Source organism: Dermacentor variabilis, chromosome 3, assembly GCF_050947875.1.
Source record: "Dermacentor variabilis isolate Ectoservices chromosome 3, ASM5094787v1, whole genome shotgun sequence".
Taxonomy (NCBI): Eukaryota; Metazoa; Arthropoda; class Arachnida; order Ixodida; family Ixodidae; genus Dermacentor; species Dermacentor variabilis.
Genome location: NC_134570.1, coordinates 211,480,123 through 211,499,749, shown reverse-complemented (window position 1 = coordinate 211,499,749; position 19,627 = coordinate 211,480,123). Strand labels below are relative to the sequence as shown.

Genomic DNA, 19,627 nt, shown 5'->3' with positions numbered 1-19,627 from the left:
GGAAGCTCGCACTGAAAAAATGATCTCTGAAAAATAATGCACAAGAACTTAGAGCACCATTCAGCATACCTCACAAGAAATGCGTTAGGTATGCCATCTATACCAGACGACTTTTTTGGATCGATACTAAGTAACAGCGAGAAGATTCCTTCCTCAGATTTCGAGATGTAAATTATTGGTGGAACATCATTAGCTGTGTTCGGGCATGGCTTTCTATCATCTTCATCGGCAAACACTGAACAAAAGAATGCATTAAATTATTCCGCAATTACTTCTTTAATCGTAACAATAGCACCATTTGAACACATATTAAGGAAGCACTCGTTTCTAGGAGAAAAGTGCTTCCAGAATTTCGCTGCGGACGAAAGTAAAAAGTTCTCTAAAGTAACGTTATAATAATAATCTTTGCTTTTTTATACTGTCTTTCAATTGTTTGCGCACGACACTGAGTTTATGCATGCACGACAGGGATGGGTTCTGATGATGTTGTTTTCTTACCTTTTTCGCTTTTCTTCCCAAGCGAACCAGTGGAATAGTAATCCACGGGCGAACATTCATTATCTTTACTTTTGTTGATACATAGTCCTGAACGCATGTCAACACAAGGTTCTTGAAGAAAACACCAAAGGGCGTCAACAGTACAGGTGCTAGATTGGGAAAGCGTGGTAAATCGAGAAAAATGAACGTCGAGTGTGTTTAGTATTTCTACGCCATTGGTACGCGAGAAGACCGAGACCACTCTCTCTTCCTTCTTTGTTTTTGCCACTTCGTTCAGTGCAATGCCCAGACAAACCAATTTGTGGTCTAATATTCCATTAACCACGTCGATACCCGACACACGACGCAACATGCCACTGTTAACGAAAAAAAAATCCAGTGTTGAGACAGTAGTGTTCTGGATGCGGATGGGTAGTTTAACCAGTTGGGTTAAATCATGATAAAGGATTATGTCAACTAGGCGTTCAGCTGCATTTGTAGATTGTACAGGGAAATCCGTATCTCATGTGACTGAAGAAACATTGAAATCACCGACAAGTATTGTGTCGCTGGAGTAGCCATGGGCGCCGCAAAGAAATTCATTAAGTTTATCAAAAAATGTTTCATCTGTACATGGGGGGCAGCAAAACCACCGACTATGAACTTCAAACCACCTGAGTCTACCCTCACGATAACACATTCAAGATCTGGTATATCGGCCAGTCTTTCAACATTTAAGGTTTCCTTAAGAAATATTGCTACTGCGCCGCCTCGAGATTCCCTGTCCTTGCGGTAGACCCGGTGTCCCTGGGGCGTGATTTCATCGCCCCCAATCTCAGTGTGAAGTCAGCTTGCAGTAATTGTCAATAGTTGAGGCTGATAAGTGAATATAACACTGGCTAACCATCGCTTTTAGGTAGAATGCTACGAGCATTAATATTTAAGCATCGAAAGTGTTTGCCATTGTTATCATTTCATTTATTAGGAATTCTTCTGGTAGCTGGTGTGTGCGCACCGGCCATTTCGCGCTGAACTTCATCTAATGTGAGTAATCGGTTGTCAATCTCAACTTTATCATGCACGAGCTTTACCTTCGTACCGCATTTCCTAATTTCTGAGGTACTGTTCCAGAGTAGTTTCCTCACGTGCCTAGTGGTTGGAGAAAAAATTCTCGGAGATAGAGATTCTCTTCCCTTTGAATTTGTAGCAATATTTAGGATGTTAACTTTTTCCCTGTGATCAAAAAATTTCACGATCACTGGTGGCCCTTTACCGCGCTGCTTTCGCCCTAGCCTATGAATCCGTTCAACTGAGTTAACGTTCACGTCTAGAGTATGCTAGAACACATTATCAACCACGCTATCCATGAGGTCATCAGAAGCGTCATCTTTGTTTTCTGGTATGCCGGACACAACAAGGTTATTACACCTACTTCGGTTTTCCAAATAAACGAGCTTACTTTCCTAGGTACGAACGGTCGTTTCAAGACTAGTAATTCTATCACTGAAGCTTTTAATGGTCACAGAAGTTTTCTCGACAGTTTTTAATTGCTACTCAATGTCATCAAGCCTTTTTTAGATATTGTTATGACCTACAAGCAATTGTGATAACAAGTCGAAGCCGAGGGCCCTGGGTTGGGCTCAACGTCGCCACATAGCATCAGCAAAGACAGCAAAAAATCTCTCTCTCTCTCTCTCTCTCTCTCTCTCTATATATATATATATATATATATATATATATATATATATATATATATATATATATATATATATATGTGTGTGTGTGTGTGCGTGCGTGCGTGCGTGTGTGTGTGTGTGTGTGTGTGTGTGTGTGTGTGTGTGTGTGTGTGTGTGTTATGTCAAGTATAAACCACCAAGCTTCAAAAAATAGGCTTAAATAAGAGCACTGTTTGAACGAAGTGGGCCTGTGAACACATTTGTGTCGATGTATATCTAACCATAAACGACCACGAATTAAAAATTATCCAAATAATATTTCCCTAATGAATACGCGCTGTACCCGCCGATCTGGAATAGCGAAACATACAGTCACTGCGTATATGCCATTTGTTGGTCAATACCACAGAATGCGTACGCGCCACTTTAGTACATGTATGGAACACTTAAATGCTCTCCCATATCTGTACTGTGACGAAAAAGTGCATATTGTATGTGTGTCGTTCTTTCTGCATATACCTCCCCTTGCCATTTTAACCACAACAAGGAACAAGAAACACCTAGGTGAATGTGACTTTACTGTCTGGCCACGTTTCGCAGCGTTCATCCTTCTGTACTGATCTACACATTTTAGCATAGCATGCGAATGGTGTACTTCATGAAGATAATCATTGTGTAACGTCAAGGTCATTGTCATTGTGTAACGTCAACACCTGTACGTTTAACAGGTGTTGAAAAATGTTATACTTCCATAAAGCAAAAGTAAAGACAACGTAAGCATCGCGTTTAACCCAATACCATTTTACTAAGCGCTATCATTATACATCTAGCTTAGCTTAATACTCAGATTTAGATATGTAGCTCGAGTCGAATGCGTTTCTTTATGTTCGGACAGGACGGCGCGAGACGTAGCAATATCACATAGGTCGCGAGTGACACAGTAATGTCACCCATTTCAATGCAGAAGGCGTAGGCTCTTGTTAGTGCCACCCTTGTCTAGAGGCGCGCAGCGATGGTACATCTAAGCAGTAAATTCGTGGTCGGAGCATGTGGACCAGACGTCAAGATATTAGGAAGTGTAAAAAGTTGACAAATTATTTCGACTAGGAAAGGGATTCCTCCCAAGTTTGCAGGTTATACCACGCCACAGGAATTCTGAGCAGCTGTTACACAGTATAAAAAGGGATCTGCATGCTTTCGATAAAGTGCAAGGCACAATACAGTGGAATCCGTAGTGGCATTGCTGATACTGACTTCATTGACGAGATTTACCGCCCCACCCAGAAAGGCGCTCTTTTCTTCGTCTTTTTCGTGCTTACCTGTTGTTCCAAGCGGTTTTCTTCCTTTTCTGAATGTATGCTATAGAACATATGTCTGAATGTCTGAATATGTCCGAATGTACACAAGAAAATATAACGCAGAAACATTCCGAGCATCTGCACCTGCCGCAGTTCACCCTTTATAAGCCCACAATACATAGAGGCTAGCTTATACTGATCTTGAAAACCATTCGTGGAACCTAATAAGCCAGTAGATGTTGGCACCACACGCTCGATATCTTTACAAATGTTCAAGAACTTTTCCGAAGCAACTTAGGAGGCGCGCTGCAAAAATGGGCTCTCTTTGAGGATGCGAAATTTCCGCACAATAGGTACAGAGAAAAATTACGGGAAGGTTTTGTTTACGGCATTCACGCAAAGAATAAGGGAAAGCAAGTAGCAAGAACACCTAGCTGTACAATTAGCACACAGATTTTTCACAACGTCAGAGCGTTTGTATTCCTGAGGATTGTATTGCGACGGCGGCGGTAGCAGACCCGTCACTTTCTTACCAGCACGACATGTTGAGACCATTTCTGACTGATCGAATGAGGCATCACTGTAGGTTAAATGAGGCATACAGTTCCCAACTCCCTAGCGCTTAGGCCCGAAGTGTTGCCAGAAGAACTACGGGGTCAGTTACATCCCCCTCTCCCCTTTCCTCCTTCTCATGACCTCTAGTATAGCCGCAGTTCAAAGCTGTAGAAAGGCTGAAGACACTACTGGGATCTGTCAAGGACGCCTGCTTTGCGCGAGGCTCAGAGCGGTATTGATACGGCGGCGCGACGAAATAAACCGCGAAAGGCGGACAAATCATCGGATCACTAGGGCACATAGGGCCCTCTGGGCCACACTTTTCGGCGTCAAGGTAGCCTAGAGACCTGCAGGATTATCTTACTAAGTTATATCTTATTTTCCGTTGAGGTAGACGGAAGTAGAAATCCCCCCCCCCCTTTTTTTCTTATTTAAATCAACGATGGTGTATCTGCGCATGACATCCTCCAGTGCACTACATCTGCAGGCTTGGACTGGCGCCTGATACCGACGAAAGATGCCAAGAGCGAGTGGGCTATACTAATCCAGGGACAAACAAATTAAGAAGGCCCACTAAGCTTGAACGAAGAAACTTCCTTACCAGAACACGAATTGGCCTCCCTGGTGCAATATTCGGCCACACACTCCCTGATGATATCGACAATTAAGCAATGGCCCTCAGTCTCCAGCATCTGCGGAGCACCTGACCAAGGCCGTGGTCAGACCTGTAACGCAGTAGAGGGTGTTAACAATCTCTGAGACCGGACAGGCCACCAATGGAAAGTGACCCTTGCAACGTTTAAAGGGACACTAAAGGTTACCAGAAAGTCAAGTTAAACTGGTAGAGCAATGTTCTAGAACGTCTAAGGCGTCAATATAATCGCGAACAGAGCTTTAGTAACCGAGAAATTGAGTAAATGCATGACACGATTTGAGACCCCCCCCCGCGACATTCCGGTACTAACCCGATGACGAAAGGACTCCCCATAATTTATGTTACTAATACTCAACTACTGGTAATAAAAATATCATTTCATTCGATTGTAAGACGGAAGAAAATGCTACTTGTCTACGTCTACTCGATTCTAAGAAAAAATAACATTTTGACATTACCCTTCAGTAGTACGGGTGGTCGAAAGGTTTCGTTTTCGCTCGACTCTGCGCGCACGACTCTGCGCCGCGCACGCTTTGGAGTTTCAGTAGTTTCGTTATCGCGTCGTGCTGTGCGGGTTCTGCTGGCTCGTGAAACTTTCATTTGGAACAAGCAGCGAGAATGCCACGTCCATGTGATGTCATGGGATGCCCGAACGGTCCGCGGAACTTAGCCAACGGCAGTTGCAGCGGCGAATCCAACGTTACTTATCACTGTGTGCCAAGGAGTGAACCACTCCGTTCGAAGTGGTTAAGTGCCGTACCTCTGCTACAACTCATTGGCAAAGAGCCGAAAATCGCGTAGTGTGCTCGCTGCACTTTCGTCCAGAGGATTACGAGTTGAACGCTGACTTACTGAAGTCGTCTGGAGTGCCTATCAGAGCAATGCTTTCCCGTAGCGCTGTTCCGTCGGTCTTGCCTGCATTCTCCGAAGCGCAAGAACAACTGCAGGACGAAGACGGGGCGGTGAGTGCGGTATTTTGTTTGCACGAAGGAAAAGCTACAAATGTGCGAATATGTACAGCCATGACATAAAGTTGCTTGTATTTTCAGGCTGAACGTAGCGAATCGCAAGCCAGCGCTTCGACAGTCGACACCTCCTACAAAAGCGACATACAGGTACGCAAAGTGCGCGAAAACTGGATATTACTGGCGCTCTCGCTCGATGACTGCACTGACAGAAGTCACTGCACAAACTTGTTGCACCTGACGTGTTCGTTATTTTCTAGGCGACTCGTGACGCGGGGACAGATGCAAGCCTCTCGTCGAGCACTGCCGAGCAAAGTTGCAGTAGCGTTGGAAATATGAAATCTCTACAAGTTCGTCTGCCCGGCACGAGCATTGGTTAGTTTGCTTCTGGTAATGTTGGCATCAGCACTTACATTCAAGGAATGTTCATTTTGATCACAGGTAGTCTCATTTCCATTTACAGTAATATTTAAAGCAATTCTCACCTTCAATGGTCAGTTGAATAGCTTTTTTCCAACGTGACTTTTATTGCAGGAGTTCAAGTTAACACAACAATGAAGGAAACAAAGGAAAAGGGAACGCAGGTTTGCAGGAGAAGGAAGCCCGTGACGTCAACACCTGTGAAGAGGCGTTATAGTGCTCGAAGAGCTGATGGAGCCAAACGACGGCGACAAACATCTAGACAGGAGGCCAGCTTTCTCGCCTCACCTGATGCATCACCGGTTGCTTGCAAAGCTGGCAGGCATGACACGACATATGAGCCAGACAACTCGACTTGTACCTTGGATGCAACATTAGCAGATGAGTGAGCAGGACTCATATTTTACTACATAGGAACCCATGCTCAAAAATAGTGCCATGCAATGATAAAGAGATGGAGCAGCAACTCCCGACACTAATTCCGTTTCTTAGAACCATTCCCCTTTGCAAAAAAGAGCTCAAATGCCACAAGTCTTGGAGCTTGACTTTGGACAGTGGTTTTTGCAACTTTAATCAACACAAATTAGAGAGCAAGGTTCAAGATTACCGTTAGAATTTATAAGGAAAAAGTCCCTCACAATCAGGATGAAACTTTCACAAAATTATTTCTAGCGCTTTCCATTATGAGTGTCATCACAAGAAGTGTTTCCTGGGGTAATTGGTGCAGCATAATTTATGGAACAGTACCTCCCAGATATAGTGAGGTAATTTATTAATCATGGTGTAAACAGTGTGTATTGTCAAATGCACATATTTGTGAAACCTGACAGTGAGCACTTCCTTTTCCAGGAGCGACGAAGACGCGCATGCAAACCGGAAGGACTACTTCCTTTTCCACAGCACCTGCCTGGTCACCCTTTTGAGTCAGTGTCGCACTCGTTTGTCAGCTTCATGCACAGTGAAGCTGTTTTACACTGGCACACGCATTACAGCAGAAACTGAATGTCCATACGCACATGTGCATACGTGGTCCAGCCAGCCACTTGTTGGAACCAAGCCGAGGGGCAACATCGACCTGGCAACGGCTCTGCTTTTTTCCGGCTCAAGTCCTACTAGTGCTCTCAGGATGATGCGGCTGATGGGTGTGCAAGTCATGAGCGACCAGGCTTTCTTCAATTACCTGAAGGCATACCTTCTTCCTTCAGTCACCACGGTAAATGCACAGCTTCCGCTTTTCATAATGCCAACCTGCAGTACCTCTAGCACCATTCAAATATGCTCAAAAGGCACTTTATTTCGAACCTGAGTATTAGTTCTGTGCTTACTTTCACCAAGAGAGAGAGAGAGAGAAATTTATTTACAGAAAGGCAGAGAGGTCGGCCTGAGCTATAACTTGCTCTGGCCTGCTACTCTACACGGGGGAGAAGGGGCGGTGAGGGAAAGGGTTGATGAGTGATGATGGTATAAGGAAGAGATGCGTATAGACGAATTCACAGAGTTGTGGCATCTAAAGCCGTGCGTCCAGCTCAGTGGCTTGGAGAAAAGCTATAGCGGCACTTGTTACCAGGGCTGCGCTGTTCGCGTTAGGCCAAGGACCTAAAAGAAACTCGTCTGATAGCGGTCTCTTATGGATCGCTGCAATGGAAGAGACAAGTTGCTGTCGTTCTTGCGTGTACGCGGGACACACGCAAAATATATGTTCAAGTGTTACTGGCACCGCGCAGTATTCAGTTTGGGCTAGTATCACTGGCACCTATCGTATGTCTATAACAGTTGGTGAATGCGACACCAAGGCGAATCCGGTGCACCATGCTCGTGTGGCTTTTTTTGAACTTGTGAGGCATACGAAATTTCATTTCTTGGTCCAATTTGTGTAATCGCTCGTGTCGTCGATCTGGTAGGGTCCAGTGTTCCAACGTACGGTTGCGTATTACTTTCACCAATGTGAACATACATTATTATGATGTTGTGCAGTTCATTGCATCAGTAATGAAAGAACAGTAAATTGGATTGCCATTTTCATTTTATTCAGAACCTCTATATTGCTGACATTACAGCTTTTACAGACTTCGGCATTCCACGCCAAGGGAACCAACATAAATTTTTTTACTTTCTTTTATTGCTGCCAGGAATGTAACTGAAAAAAATTGTAAGTGTTGGTTGTTGCAGGAAGGTATTTCCTTCAGCCAAAGGATATATTTTTTCATAAGGCTATTCGGTGAAAACTGGTCCTGGTAGTACTGTGTAAGCTAATGTAATGCATTGGTGGCTCAGGTGAGTATGGCTGAAGAATGTAAATTCGTAACATCAGAAATTCAGCAAGTTTGTCCTGCATAATTGAAAATGTAACTGCGCTACTTGGGACAAGAACAAAAATCAATGTGCAGGCGAGGACAGGCACTGCCTTTCTGATGGGTCTCTGTATTATACATGTGCTACACGTGTACATGCCGTATGCTAGAAACAAAGAATTGAAGAAGTGCAGCATAGATAGAACACCAATGAAAACATGACAAGCTTATGTTTCTGGCTGTTAGGCGGAAAGGGTAACTTGCAAGTATGACAAGGTATTACTAACACCCTACATGCATCTTGTTTCCTGCCTTAAAAAAATATCGAACAGCATGTAGGAGTGCAAATAGTTACCTTCCATCCCGCATAAACACTATATTTCCAATGCAACATAAAAGAAAATGCAAATGTGTTGCCAGGCAGCAGATGCATTATGTTTAAATGACTCTGCATGAGCACAATAACAATGTGCACAATGATCAACTAGGCATTTTAGTGAATCGTTCTCATGCCTGTGGGGTGCAATCTTTGTTTGAAGAAGCCCAGATAGTGAGGGAAGGCACACTGTGAATGAGCAATCCACCTATCTCATTACTGCAGAAATAAATGCTGGCTTCGACGATCATGGGCATGCTGTGCAGGCAATAGCAAGTCATGTTTTCACTGGTGCTTAATTAATCTGTGCTGGACTTCATTATTTCCTTTGTTTCCAGTGTACAATGCATTTACACTCTCGTTTGTAATAGACCGTCTCAATGTAATGTCACAGGCTGGCCTTCTCTGCTTGTCGACTTATGGTAATGTGCAGCACAAACGATGAGGACAACAAACTGTGCGGAATGATCCCTGATATAACTACATTTAATTCCCAGGAAACGCCTGTTGGAATACACACAAAAAGTTAGTAAACCCAGCTATTACACAAGAAGTAAAACCAGCTATTACACAAGATGAACAACAAGACAAATGGAAACAAACCGCAAGGACAACACGGATTTAAAGAGATAAATAACTTATGTGTGGACGCCAGGTGCATGAAAATGTGAGAGACTAGTTGAAAATCACATTCTCAAAAACTATGCACCTGACCAGTCCTTGTGCGACAAGGTTACTTTGGATTGTAAAAGTGATATCGATGTCTGGCTGACACGCATGATTCCTCTTTTCTTTATGTTGCATGCCTCTGCCAGCTTGTGGGTCCTCTGATTTCCGTGCTGCAAAATCACATCAGCATCACTAAAAATTGGCATGTGAACTAGTCGAGGCATAGCACATACATAAAAGAGGGATCGCGTGCATCAGGGAGACATCGGTATCACATTTAGAAAGCAAGTAACCTTGCATAGTTTTTGACAAGCAATGATTTTTAACTAGTGTGTCACTTTTTAATGTACCTGATAAGTTTTGCTGCATTTATAAGTCTGTGTTATCCTCAAGGATTGTATCTCTTTCTACTGTCGTTATCGTCGTGTCATAGCTGGGTTCATGTATCTTCTTTTCTATTAAAACAAGCAATTTGTGTGAATAAAATGCAGTTGAAGTTCAGTGCACATCCTGCGCAGTTCTTTGTCCTCATCGTTCGACCTGCCCGTTACCATGAATGCAACCAACTTGCCCAGTGATTCGTTCTTTCAAGCATCTATTTATGTCCTCGTCCCCAGTCACATATTGAATCACTGTGAAGCACACTCATTAGGACATTCTTGCTAACATCTTGGTTCACACTTGAAGGAAGGTTAAAACTGCATGAAAAAACTAGGCGAAGCAAAGGAATACACAAGTCTGCACTCGCGGTGTATTGTGTGGTGTATTCCTTCTGCTTGTATTTGTTTTTTTGCACAGTTTTAACCTTCTCATGTTCATTAACAGCGTGAATTCTTTTAGCAAATCTATCTGTCCCCTGTGCCACTTTTGTGCTTGAACTCTACTCGTGAATTCCTTACAGGTCTGGGATGAGCATCAGAAAACTTTGCTGACAGAGCTCAGCGATAACAGCCTGCAGCTTTGCGGGGATGGGCGATGTGATTCCCCTGGCCACAGCGCCAAGTTACTCTCGCACTCCTTTCTGTGCCCTGAAAAGAGGAAAATCATACGCACAGAGCAAGTTCAAGTGAAGGAGGTAAGTCAAGCAAGAAGCAGTTCAGATGCTTTCATGATAGGTCTTATTATGCAAGCAATATTTACCCCAGCCAACTAAAATATGGCATGCAACGTTGACATGCAATCGGAGCCGTTCAGTGGCTCATCGCAGTAAAGAGGTGGTCCTTCTTTCGAGATTTCTAAACTTGGTATTGCTACGATTATATTTTTCAGGCTGTATAATAATACCTGAAATACCAAGGTTTGAATAAGAAACACCAATGTATGAAAGCCTCTAACCCTACAGCTAGAAAAGAACTAGTAGATCTTTCCAAGTTAATCAACAAGCGAAAGACAGCTGACATAAGGAAGTGTAATACGGATAGAATTGAAGATGCTCTCAAGAATGAAGGAAGCCTAAAGGCAGTGAAGAAGAAACTAGGAATAGGCAAGAATAAGATGTATGCGTTAAGAGACAAAGCCGGCAATATCATTACTAATATGGATGAGATAGTTCAAGTGGCTGAGGAGTTCTATAGAGATTTATACAGTACCAGTGGCACCCACGATGATAATGGAAGAGAGAATAGTCTAGAGTAATTTAAAATTCCACAAGTATAGCCGGAAGAAGTAAAGAAAGCCTTGGGAGCTATGCAAAAGGGGAAGGCGACTGGGGAGGATCAGGTAACAGCAGATTTCTTGAAGGTTGGTGGGCAGATTGTTCTACAAAAACGGGCCACCCTGTATACGCAATGCCTCATGACCTCAAGTGTACCAGAATCTTGGAAGGATGCCAACATAATCTTAATCCATAAGAAAGGGGACTCCAAAGACTCTAAAGCAGGGGGCAGCAGTAGGTTAGGTGGGCGCATGGGATTAATAAGTTTGCAGGGACAACATGGCCACAATTAGTACATGACCGGGGTGGTAGAAGTATAGGAGAGGCCTTTTCCCTGCAGTGGGCATAGCCAGGCTGATGATGATCAATACCAGCGGTGGTTTCTGTGCATTCCTGTTTTGCAGAGTGAACAAGTGCAGGCAAGTGCCCAGATGGAAAAAGAGGGCCTCGTAAGAGGTCTCAAATTTCTTTCTGAGCAAGGCATGACTGTGAGCTCATTGACTATAGACCGCCACTCGGGAATTAAGAAGCACATGCGGCTGCAAAGTCCGGAGATCAATCATCACTTTGATGTGTGGCATGTTGCAAAGGGTACGGAGAAATTCATGTTGTTCGCCTGCAACAGATGGCAGGTGTGTAACCTAGTGCACTTACTGAATGGACATGCAATTCTATATTGGATTGTTCAGTGGATACTCATTGCTCATTATACTGCTTTCGTCACCCCATCGTGATCATGATACTTTCGTTGTACTGCCTTCATCATTCCATCGGTATCATTATTCATAATTTCATCGTCCATGTCTCATGAGTGTCGTCATACACTTGTCATGCGATCATGATCATGGCTAACCCTAGTGATGAAAAAAATTTCAGTACGAAGCATAAATTCTTTAGCATGTCAAATTTTACCAGAAAAGGATTTCAGATAGGGAGGCACAATTGTGCTTTGTAAGAAGTCATACTTCTCATTCAGCACTTGGCCCATTTGTCTTTGTTGTTCTTTGCAATATATTAAAATTTCCTGAAACTGAACTAGTCCATACATAAATACTACTACATGCCTGTTGTGTGCGCATTGTTCGTTCAGCTCCTACAGGAAGTTGATTTGGGATTTTGAAGGAGTGGTATGGCTTTTATCGCGGTAGGCTATTCACTGCCCTCATGGCTCCTCTGTTCATACCTGTTTAGTATTCAAGCTGTATCACCTTGGTTAGATTCATAGGCAGATGATTCCTTTAATGAGTTTGCTTGCAACCTTGGTTCGTACAATGCCTACCAGTGCTGCTATATCTTTACGAGGCTTATGGTACGCAAAGTGCAGATCCACCTGACATGGAGCAATAGTGTATTGTGCTGTTGCCTTGTTGAAGGCATCAGGAAAAAGCTGACTGCAGCTTCACGAAAGGCTGGATGCAGTGCCATTATAGAATGAACACAAGCCATCACCAACCACCTGTACTGGTGTGCATGCGCTTGCGGTGGCAACGGGGACATGCTGGTGGCGGCATGGAGTAGCATGCTGAACCACATTAAGAACAGACATGAAGGACATGGTGGCCTGTACCCCCGCTGTCTTCACGAACAATCCCGCCGCAAGCAATGGCTCACTGCTGGTAGGCATAAATAACCAAAGAGCACCAAGATAAAGTGCATAAACTAGCTGTGTTTATAATTCCCTTTCTTGTCAGACTCTCCAGCCTACAAGCAAATTGAGCGCATTGTGGCAGCGCCACTGTTGCTGAAAGACATCCGCCAGTTGTCACCATCTGTTCAGACATACAGCCTGGAGTCCTTCCACAGTGTTCTAAATGGTTTTGCCCCAAAGTCCACTGCATTCACATATGAAGGCATGAAGGCCCGGTGAGTTTGCATAAGCTAATCTTCTAGCAATGAAACTACAGTGGATTATTAATGCTGAGACAAAATAATTTTCTAGCACACTGATTGCTGCGCTTCACTTCAACGAGAACTCCCAGCGAGAGCAAGCAAGGAGCTGTGATGGTGCAGAACAGTGGCGCATAAAGTCCTCCAAGGTCAGGCAAAGTACCTCGACAGCATGTGCACTCAAGACAGCTCCCACATTTGGCAAGTCAATTTGAAAATACTTGCTGTGCTATGCTTTGCCTATTATTGCAATATGTTATGCGGCAATGTTTGTAAAAAAGGGAATGTTTTTGTCCTTTTGTACTGTCTACCAAAAGCATCAATATCTTTTGTAATGGAGAGTGAAGTGACTGCGACAGCTGTTTTTCACAGACATTTTCTGAACCTTCATGGCAGTCTGTCCAATGAATACATTTTGCCAGATCAGCGGAATTTTGCTCAAGATTGCCATGTACTGCCAAAAGCTATACATCATAGAGATGTCTCACTGAAAGGGTGCAATGACAGACACTCCGCGATACAGAACGTGGAACATTTGAATGGCCAATGCCTCCGGAGCGACGATGAAGTGAAAGAGGTGGAACGCTTCCTCAACGGGCTGGCGGCGGAGGTCTATGACATTGGGGTACAGAAATTGGAGCAGTCTACAAAAATGCGTAGAAAAAAGATGGCGATTATGTAGAAAAATAGAGTAAAGTTTCACTTTTCCAATGATGTTAATTTTTATGAGATTAAACAATGTTGTCTATTTGTGAAATTGATGGTAACCTTATTTCTGGATCATCTCTAGTAAATGGAGTGTTTGTATATGCCATAGGGCATCCCCCTTTTTAGGTGTGTGCAGGTATGAAAGGGAAGAAATGCAATAATCTGTTGAACTTTTCTTTTTTCAGACTATGTGAAAGACCTGCACAAGAAATTGATGGAGCTGTGCGCACAGTATGAAACATTCTCCAAAGCACTTGCACAAGTGGAGAAAAGTGTTCCAGCTGCATTTTCATCTCGGGATGACCAAAGAGTGCCCAATAGAGACCTTGTAGCTGCACACAAAGCATGGTTCCTCAAGTTCTGATGTGGTGCACAGATCGGCATCACACATTTTCTTGACTCTTCCCTGACCGTTAACAATGTGCTCATTTTCAAAGTGATCATTTTATTTCAAAAGCACTAGCCGCAACCCACACGATACAAAAATGTTAGCTTATACGCTAGTTAGACCGGCAAATTTAGCTTCACTTTGAGCGAGTGCACGGTTAGTGTGGTTGTAAAAAATTACTTTGTTGTGTCGCTTTAGAAAACAATGCCAAAACAAAGGAAACGGCCAGACAGGAGAGAACATTGTTATTTGCTGTTATGATGAAACGTGTAAACAATATGTGAAATTGCTTGATTTCCTAAGTCCTAGTAAGAAAAGAGTTAAACATGCACACATGATTCTTCCTACTCTGCCATATCACTGGCATTCTAGTCATCACTAACTTTTCCATTATGTATTCAGTGACGAAACACATCAACAAGAATACAGAATGTTTTACTGCTCAGCACTTTAGCTTTAAAAAACTGACAACCTTGTGACTAGTGATACCTGCTGACAGGTAAGCAGAACATCTTTCGATATCTGACGAGGAACTCAAATGTGCACGGCGATTTATCGATGACACTGCGCTGCTTCCACAATTTTCTTTCCCTCTAAGATTCTGGGTACTTGAACCCTGTGGGCGTTTCTGTGGGGAACGTCACCCGAATTTTCGCGACAGCACACGATGGCAACACAAAACGTTCGCCTTTTCGAAGTCGCCCCCACAGCCAGCGCACAAATTGCCTGTAGGCTGTGTACCGGTACCTTCTGTAAAGAAAAAAAAATACAAAACAATTATTACACACTTGCATAGAAACATTGAGTGAATTGAAGGCACTTCACTTCGTTGGACGGATTGATGCTGTGAGTAGCCTCTGTGGAAGTGGCTGCAGGCTACGGCCCCCAAGCATGTTTTTATTGATATTATTAATACAATTTTTGTGGCCTCAGTTAAACTTGCATCCCTTGTTAAATAAGTGCCCACCAGGCACTGAAAGTAAACAAGCACAGTTGTAGATCTATTCGTCAGCCAGCTGGACTATAGTGGCTTTACTTCACAAGCCTAGAAGGGGGTGCTCTCTCCCTACAATTTTTTTTTCTCATAAATCTGCTCCATGATTAATGTAATGCATTTATAATGTCTTTTTAAGCGGCTAGTTCCCTGCTCATATATTACCTTACATGATGTGCCATAACTTTACTTCAACATTAGGTAGCAGTCGACAGCCAGTGTACAAATCCAATGTGATATAAGTTTCTCATTGTTTGTATGTTTACTATAACATGAATGTGTTGCTCACAGATCTATTAGGAGGTTCCTGTTGGTGTCAGTGAATCCATCAGTGTCAACCATGTGTATTAGTAATTTTTTAAAAACACGAATTACCTATTCTTCTACCCATTTGCTACATCTTGTTGTCACCCATTTTGCCACTTTCAACCCGAAGATATTTTGTACGCATAAACCTTCACCTCTTTTGCTACATTACTTTATGAATGAGCATACTCAACTGTCCATTTGTATTTTTATTTTGTATATCTAGCATTCTAACTGTAATTTTTAATATGTAGCAGTCATTCTAGATCAATAGTCCTTGTAAATAAATACAGACTTATCTGCTGTTTGTTAGATTCCTTCTTAATTCCTAACCATCCTGAACTGCTTCTATCACTGCATGAACAAACAAAGTGTTTTGCCACACAGCTGTTTCAACATCAACATCTATTAGCTTTGCTGTTGGGATATGTCATGCATTATGTGTACATCAAGAGGCTTAGTGGCACAATGTCACAATGAGAAGGCTGGGTAAAAAAAATTGAAAAATTATGCCTACAGACAAACTGACTAAGTATTCCTGAGTGAACCCTTGACAATTCCAAAGTGTGTGATGAGGCCACTATGGCAAATAATGTTAATAAAACAGTGTGCATGACCATTATAAATGAGACAATGCTTTGATGTGCAGCTGTTTCTTAACCAATGCTGAAATTAGGTGCACCAGAGGAGTAACAATCTGGGTGTAACAACTGTATGCAATATGAATTGCATTAAAAGCATCGGAAACATATTTCGATTCATTTGGAAGATCAACTTTACAACAAAAAACTATAAACGTCTCCCCGATGGTACCTGCGGCCTCCTGGATGAGCATCAGCTTGATCAAACTATATGTATGCCAGGCACATACCCAGAATTTTTCTTTCGGTAGGGGGGGAGGCAACCCCCAAGGTTTCTATGCAAAATCGGGGGCGGGCCTACTTTTACTAGTACAACCTTTAAAATTTTCCATCGCTCATTATAAAGGCACGTCGCAAACCCACAAAATGGAAAAGAAACAAGGTGCATCTGACAAGTACGCCTCTGGTATACACCTCTGCTTTAATTGGCAAGGAAACAAGGAACCACATCACATTGACTCACGCAGGAAAGAGGCACAGAAAGGGCACTGCCAAGAACAAGCAAAATGAAGATTTCTAGTAGTGTTTTTCTAAGTAGCTCTGGATGAATTATAGTGAAAGATGTGTTTGCAGAACAATCACAGTTCTTTTAGGTCCCTCGTTTCCTGCTCTACCAAGTGAAGTACTAAGGCACTTGGAGTTTCATACAATCATTACTAGATGGAACTCTGGCGGTAGTGTCTAAGGGAGCTGCAATGGGAGCAGTTGAGCCAGCATGGCAATAATGGGAAGTACACGGATTTGCCTAAACTTCATTCTTTCGGCTTCATACGACTTCGCAAACTCGTCATTTTCAACAATGTACCGCACAGTAAATAATTAAATAAACAAACATTATTAAAATTGTCCGACCGCAGGATTCAAACACAGGACCGCTAGGCATAGACGTCCGATATTGAAATCATTATGCGGCGGTCGCCCGCATCGACACGTGACAACGCCCTTATGAATTTATTGCGGGCACGCCAGTACTTTGAGATGCTAGGCGCGTTTCGATTTGGCCACCTCGACAAGCTGAACCGTTGCAATTAGCAGTGATTGTTTGCGTTTTAGCGTCTTCTGCTCTTGGAAAAGTAAACATTGCTTTGAAATTTATGACAATGAATGCATACAAGGCGTGAATAACAAATCCACAAGCACGAATATCAGACGAATACGTGTAGTTCCCATCATTTCCATGGCGGCTCAACAATTGAAGCACCAGAGTTACTTATTGTTCGAAACTCTATGTCAAAACCGACTCGTAGTGCTGTTTGGGAAGTTGTGTAATGATGCGTGGCCGCTACTCCCATACAACCGTGTGGAGCACAGGACGCTATGGTTCTAGACGTACTGCGCCCACCGTGGAAGGTTATTATTATGGGGTTTTTATGTGCCAAATCCACTTTCTGATTATGAGGCACGCCGTGGAAGGTTAGAAAAGCACCCACATAGGCACAGCAAATAAGTGCCTGACTTGACTAATAAGTGCCTCATAAGTGCCTCATAATAAGGGCCGGCTTGACTGATAACCGTAGAAGCGCAATTCAAAACACACGGAATCATTCTCCACTTCCGGCGGCGTTTTCTATACTTCCTTTTTAAATAAAAAGATTTTCATCCATAAATATTTTCATAAACAACGGCTTAAGTTTTCCATTTTTGCAACTCTGGTTTCCCGTTGCCACTTTTCCACAAAAAATACTCTACATTTAAGGGAAAAATCAGACGAGGTAACGGGTGACATTCATATTGCTTACGGGTTCAAGAGTTATTGCAAGGTTTGCTTCAAATTTTGAAATCTTTAGGGATGACTAAGAAATGTAGATCGTTGAAAATATATCAATGGGGCCGTTCTATGGCAGCATCTTCAGATTTCGAAACAAACATCGAAATAATGAGAAAGGCGAAAACATTTCGTCTTTAGGTGGGAGAATATCTGTCTCTTTCACGCAGTGACTTTTACCTTTCCCTTGACCCGATCAGGGATCGCTTCTATGCCTTGGCCATAACAATACTGTAACGGCAGCCCAGTGTTGACCACGGAATAGCTGGCAAGTCTCAAGAATGATTTGGCGGTGCTTTAGGCGTGGCCGGGAGGAGAAAGGGGGGCACCCCCCCCCCCCCCCCAGGGCCCCTCCTTGGGTACGTGCCTGATGTATGCTCTCCTGCCCTACACACACCTAGAGATTTTATGTGCACAAAATTTTCATTTCTGATGCCAACAATTGTCGACTGGAAGTCTTGACCTTGCTGTGTTAGCAAACTAATTCTGTTAACATACTGAAAGGAATACTTCATCTTCTCTGTTTGTCCCTTCCAAAACAACCCGAGTAGGCGAATAGCATTTAAAAAGTTGACGTGTTTGCTTGTTTAATAAGCTATGTGTTTTAGCGATGCATGTGTATTTCATTGGTCCAAAGAAAGCTGTGCAAGAACAAGAACTTACTTGTGCATTTCATCGTCCATGGTGTGCCCCCATGAACGAAGTTCCAGGTAGGCCACACGGAGCACGGAAATGTTCAGACACAGAACATTGATATCTGGATGTTCCGTGATGCAACCCTGCGGTTGGGCGAGACTTACGGGTGCACCCATCGCGCGACAGCACAGACACTCGTGCTCAAGGAAGTTCACGAGCACCTGGCAGTGTCCACATTCGCACCTGTAATGTGTAATGTAAAAGTAACAGTAATGCACGAACCAGAAGCCGGTACAGATTACACACGCAATTCGCAATGTTGCGCCCGGCACTGTTGACAGCTCGACTCATAGGTCCATCCAACACGAAGCTACAGGCACCGTGCTTGTTTAGAGCTTGGCCCTGAAATGCTTTCAATTGTTAAAACACGAAAATGACACGCCGCGTCATAGCTGGCCGCGAAGGAGAAAACGAGCAGGTTTCGATTAGATTTAACTGCGAATTGCGAATTGCAGGTAAAGTTTCTAAGCGACCGATGCAGCACGTAATAACAAGCATCTGTACGTACCAGTCCGTGCTTGAGGGTCGCGACGGCATGTCCAGACTGTCTTCTTCGCCCGAGGTCGCATCGCTGCTCCCCTCGATGCTTTCCCGCTCCGGAGAGCCGGTGTCGAGGGCGCAGACGTAGTACGCAACGACGCCGGCAGCGCGAGCCCTCAGCAGCAGGTCGCGCTCGTCAGTGCTCAAATCGCTGAAGTTGAGCCCAGCATCGCGAGCCAATGTGTCGTTGTCAGGGTCCATCGCGACGAGCGTCGAAGTTTGCGTCATAGAATGAAGTACCAGCTCATGGTCGCGCGTTTCTCGTTCCTCTAGCCATCATACTCCCGCTTTCGCTCTGCTGTTGGCTCTGTCTTGGCTGCGTTTCTGGCCGCGCGTTTGCGTTTTGCGCAGAAAAGCCGCAGCGCCGTCTGCGGACGCCGTTCTACTCACCGACGGCGCAACGTCACTATGAGACCGTGATGTCAGCACTCCTCGATCGGAGGGCGGGCGATTTAAACTGCTCTAGAGGTACGCGGACGCTTCAGAACGCATTTTCTCTTAAAATAAGCCTATCCTTGGCACGAAACAAGTGTTTCGAGGTTTCTGGTGTGGTATTTCAACAGTCCACGTTGACTTAATAGTAACATTTAGTGTCCCTTTAACACCCGAACCCTCTCGACTGAGGCTAGCTTAGCAGAGCTCTTTGAGGACATATCAGACATCTTT

The 19,627-nt window shown here is 43.7% G+C and overlaps 2 protein-coding genes across 3 annotated transcripts in view; both read left to right on the top strand.

The window, feature by feature from the left end:
- The window catches only part of LOC142573855 (uncharacterized), a 17,056-nt gene extending 3,061 nt beyond the window's left edge, over positions 1-13,995 (top strand). The window contains exons 2-9 of the mRNA XM_075683080.1: positions 6,896-7,259; positions 10,284-10,457; positions 11,441-11,627; positions 12,410-12,429; positions 12,475-12,652; positions 12,728-12,899; positions 12,976-13,124; positions 13,817-13,995. Of these exons, the coding sequence (XP_075539195.1) occupies positions 6,896-7,259; positions 10,284-10,457; positions 11,441-11,627; positions 12,410-12,429; positions 12,475-12,652; positions 12,728-12,899; positions 12,976-13,124; positions 13,817-13,995 (1,423 nt within the window). The remainder of the gene's footprint in view (positions 1-6,895; positions 7,260-10,283; positions 10,458-11,440; positions 11,628-12,409; positions 12,430-12,474; positions 12,653-12,727; positions 12,900-12,975; positions 13,125-13,816) is intronic.
- The window catches only part of LOC142574417 (uncharacterized), a 156,167-nt gene that overhangs the window by 50,341 nt on the left and 86,199 nt on the right, over positions 1-19,627 (top strand). The gene's annotated exons all lie outside the window — the stretch shown is intronic.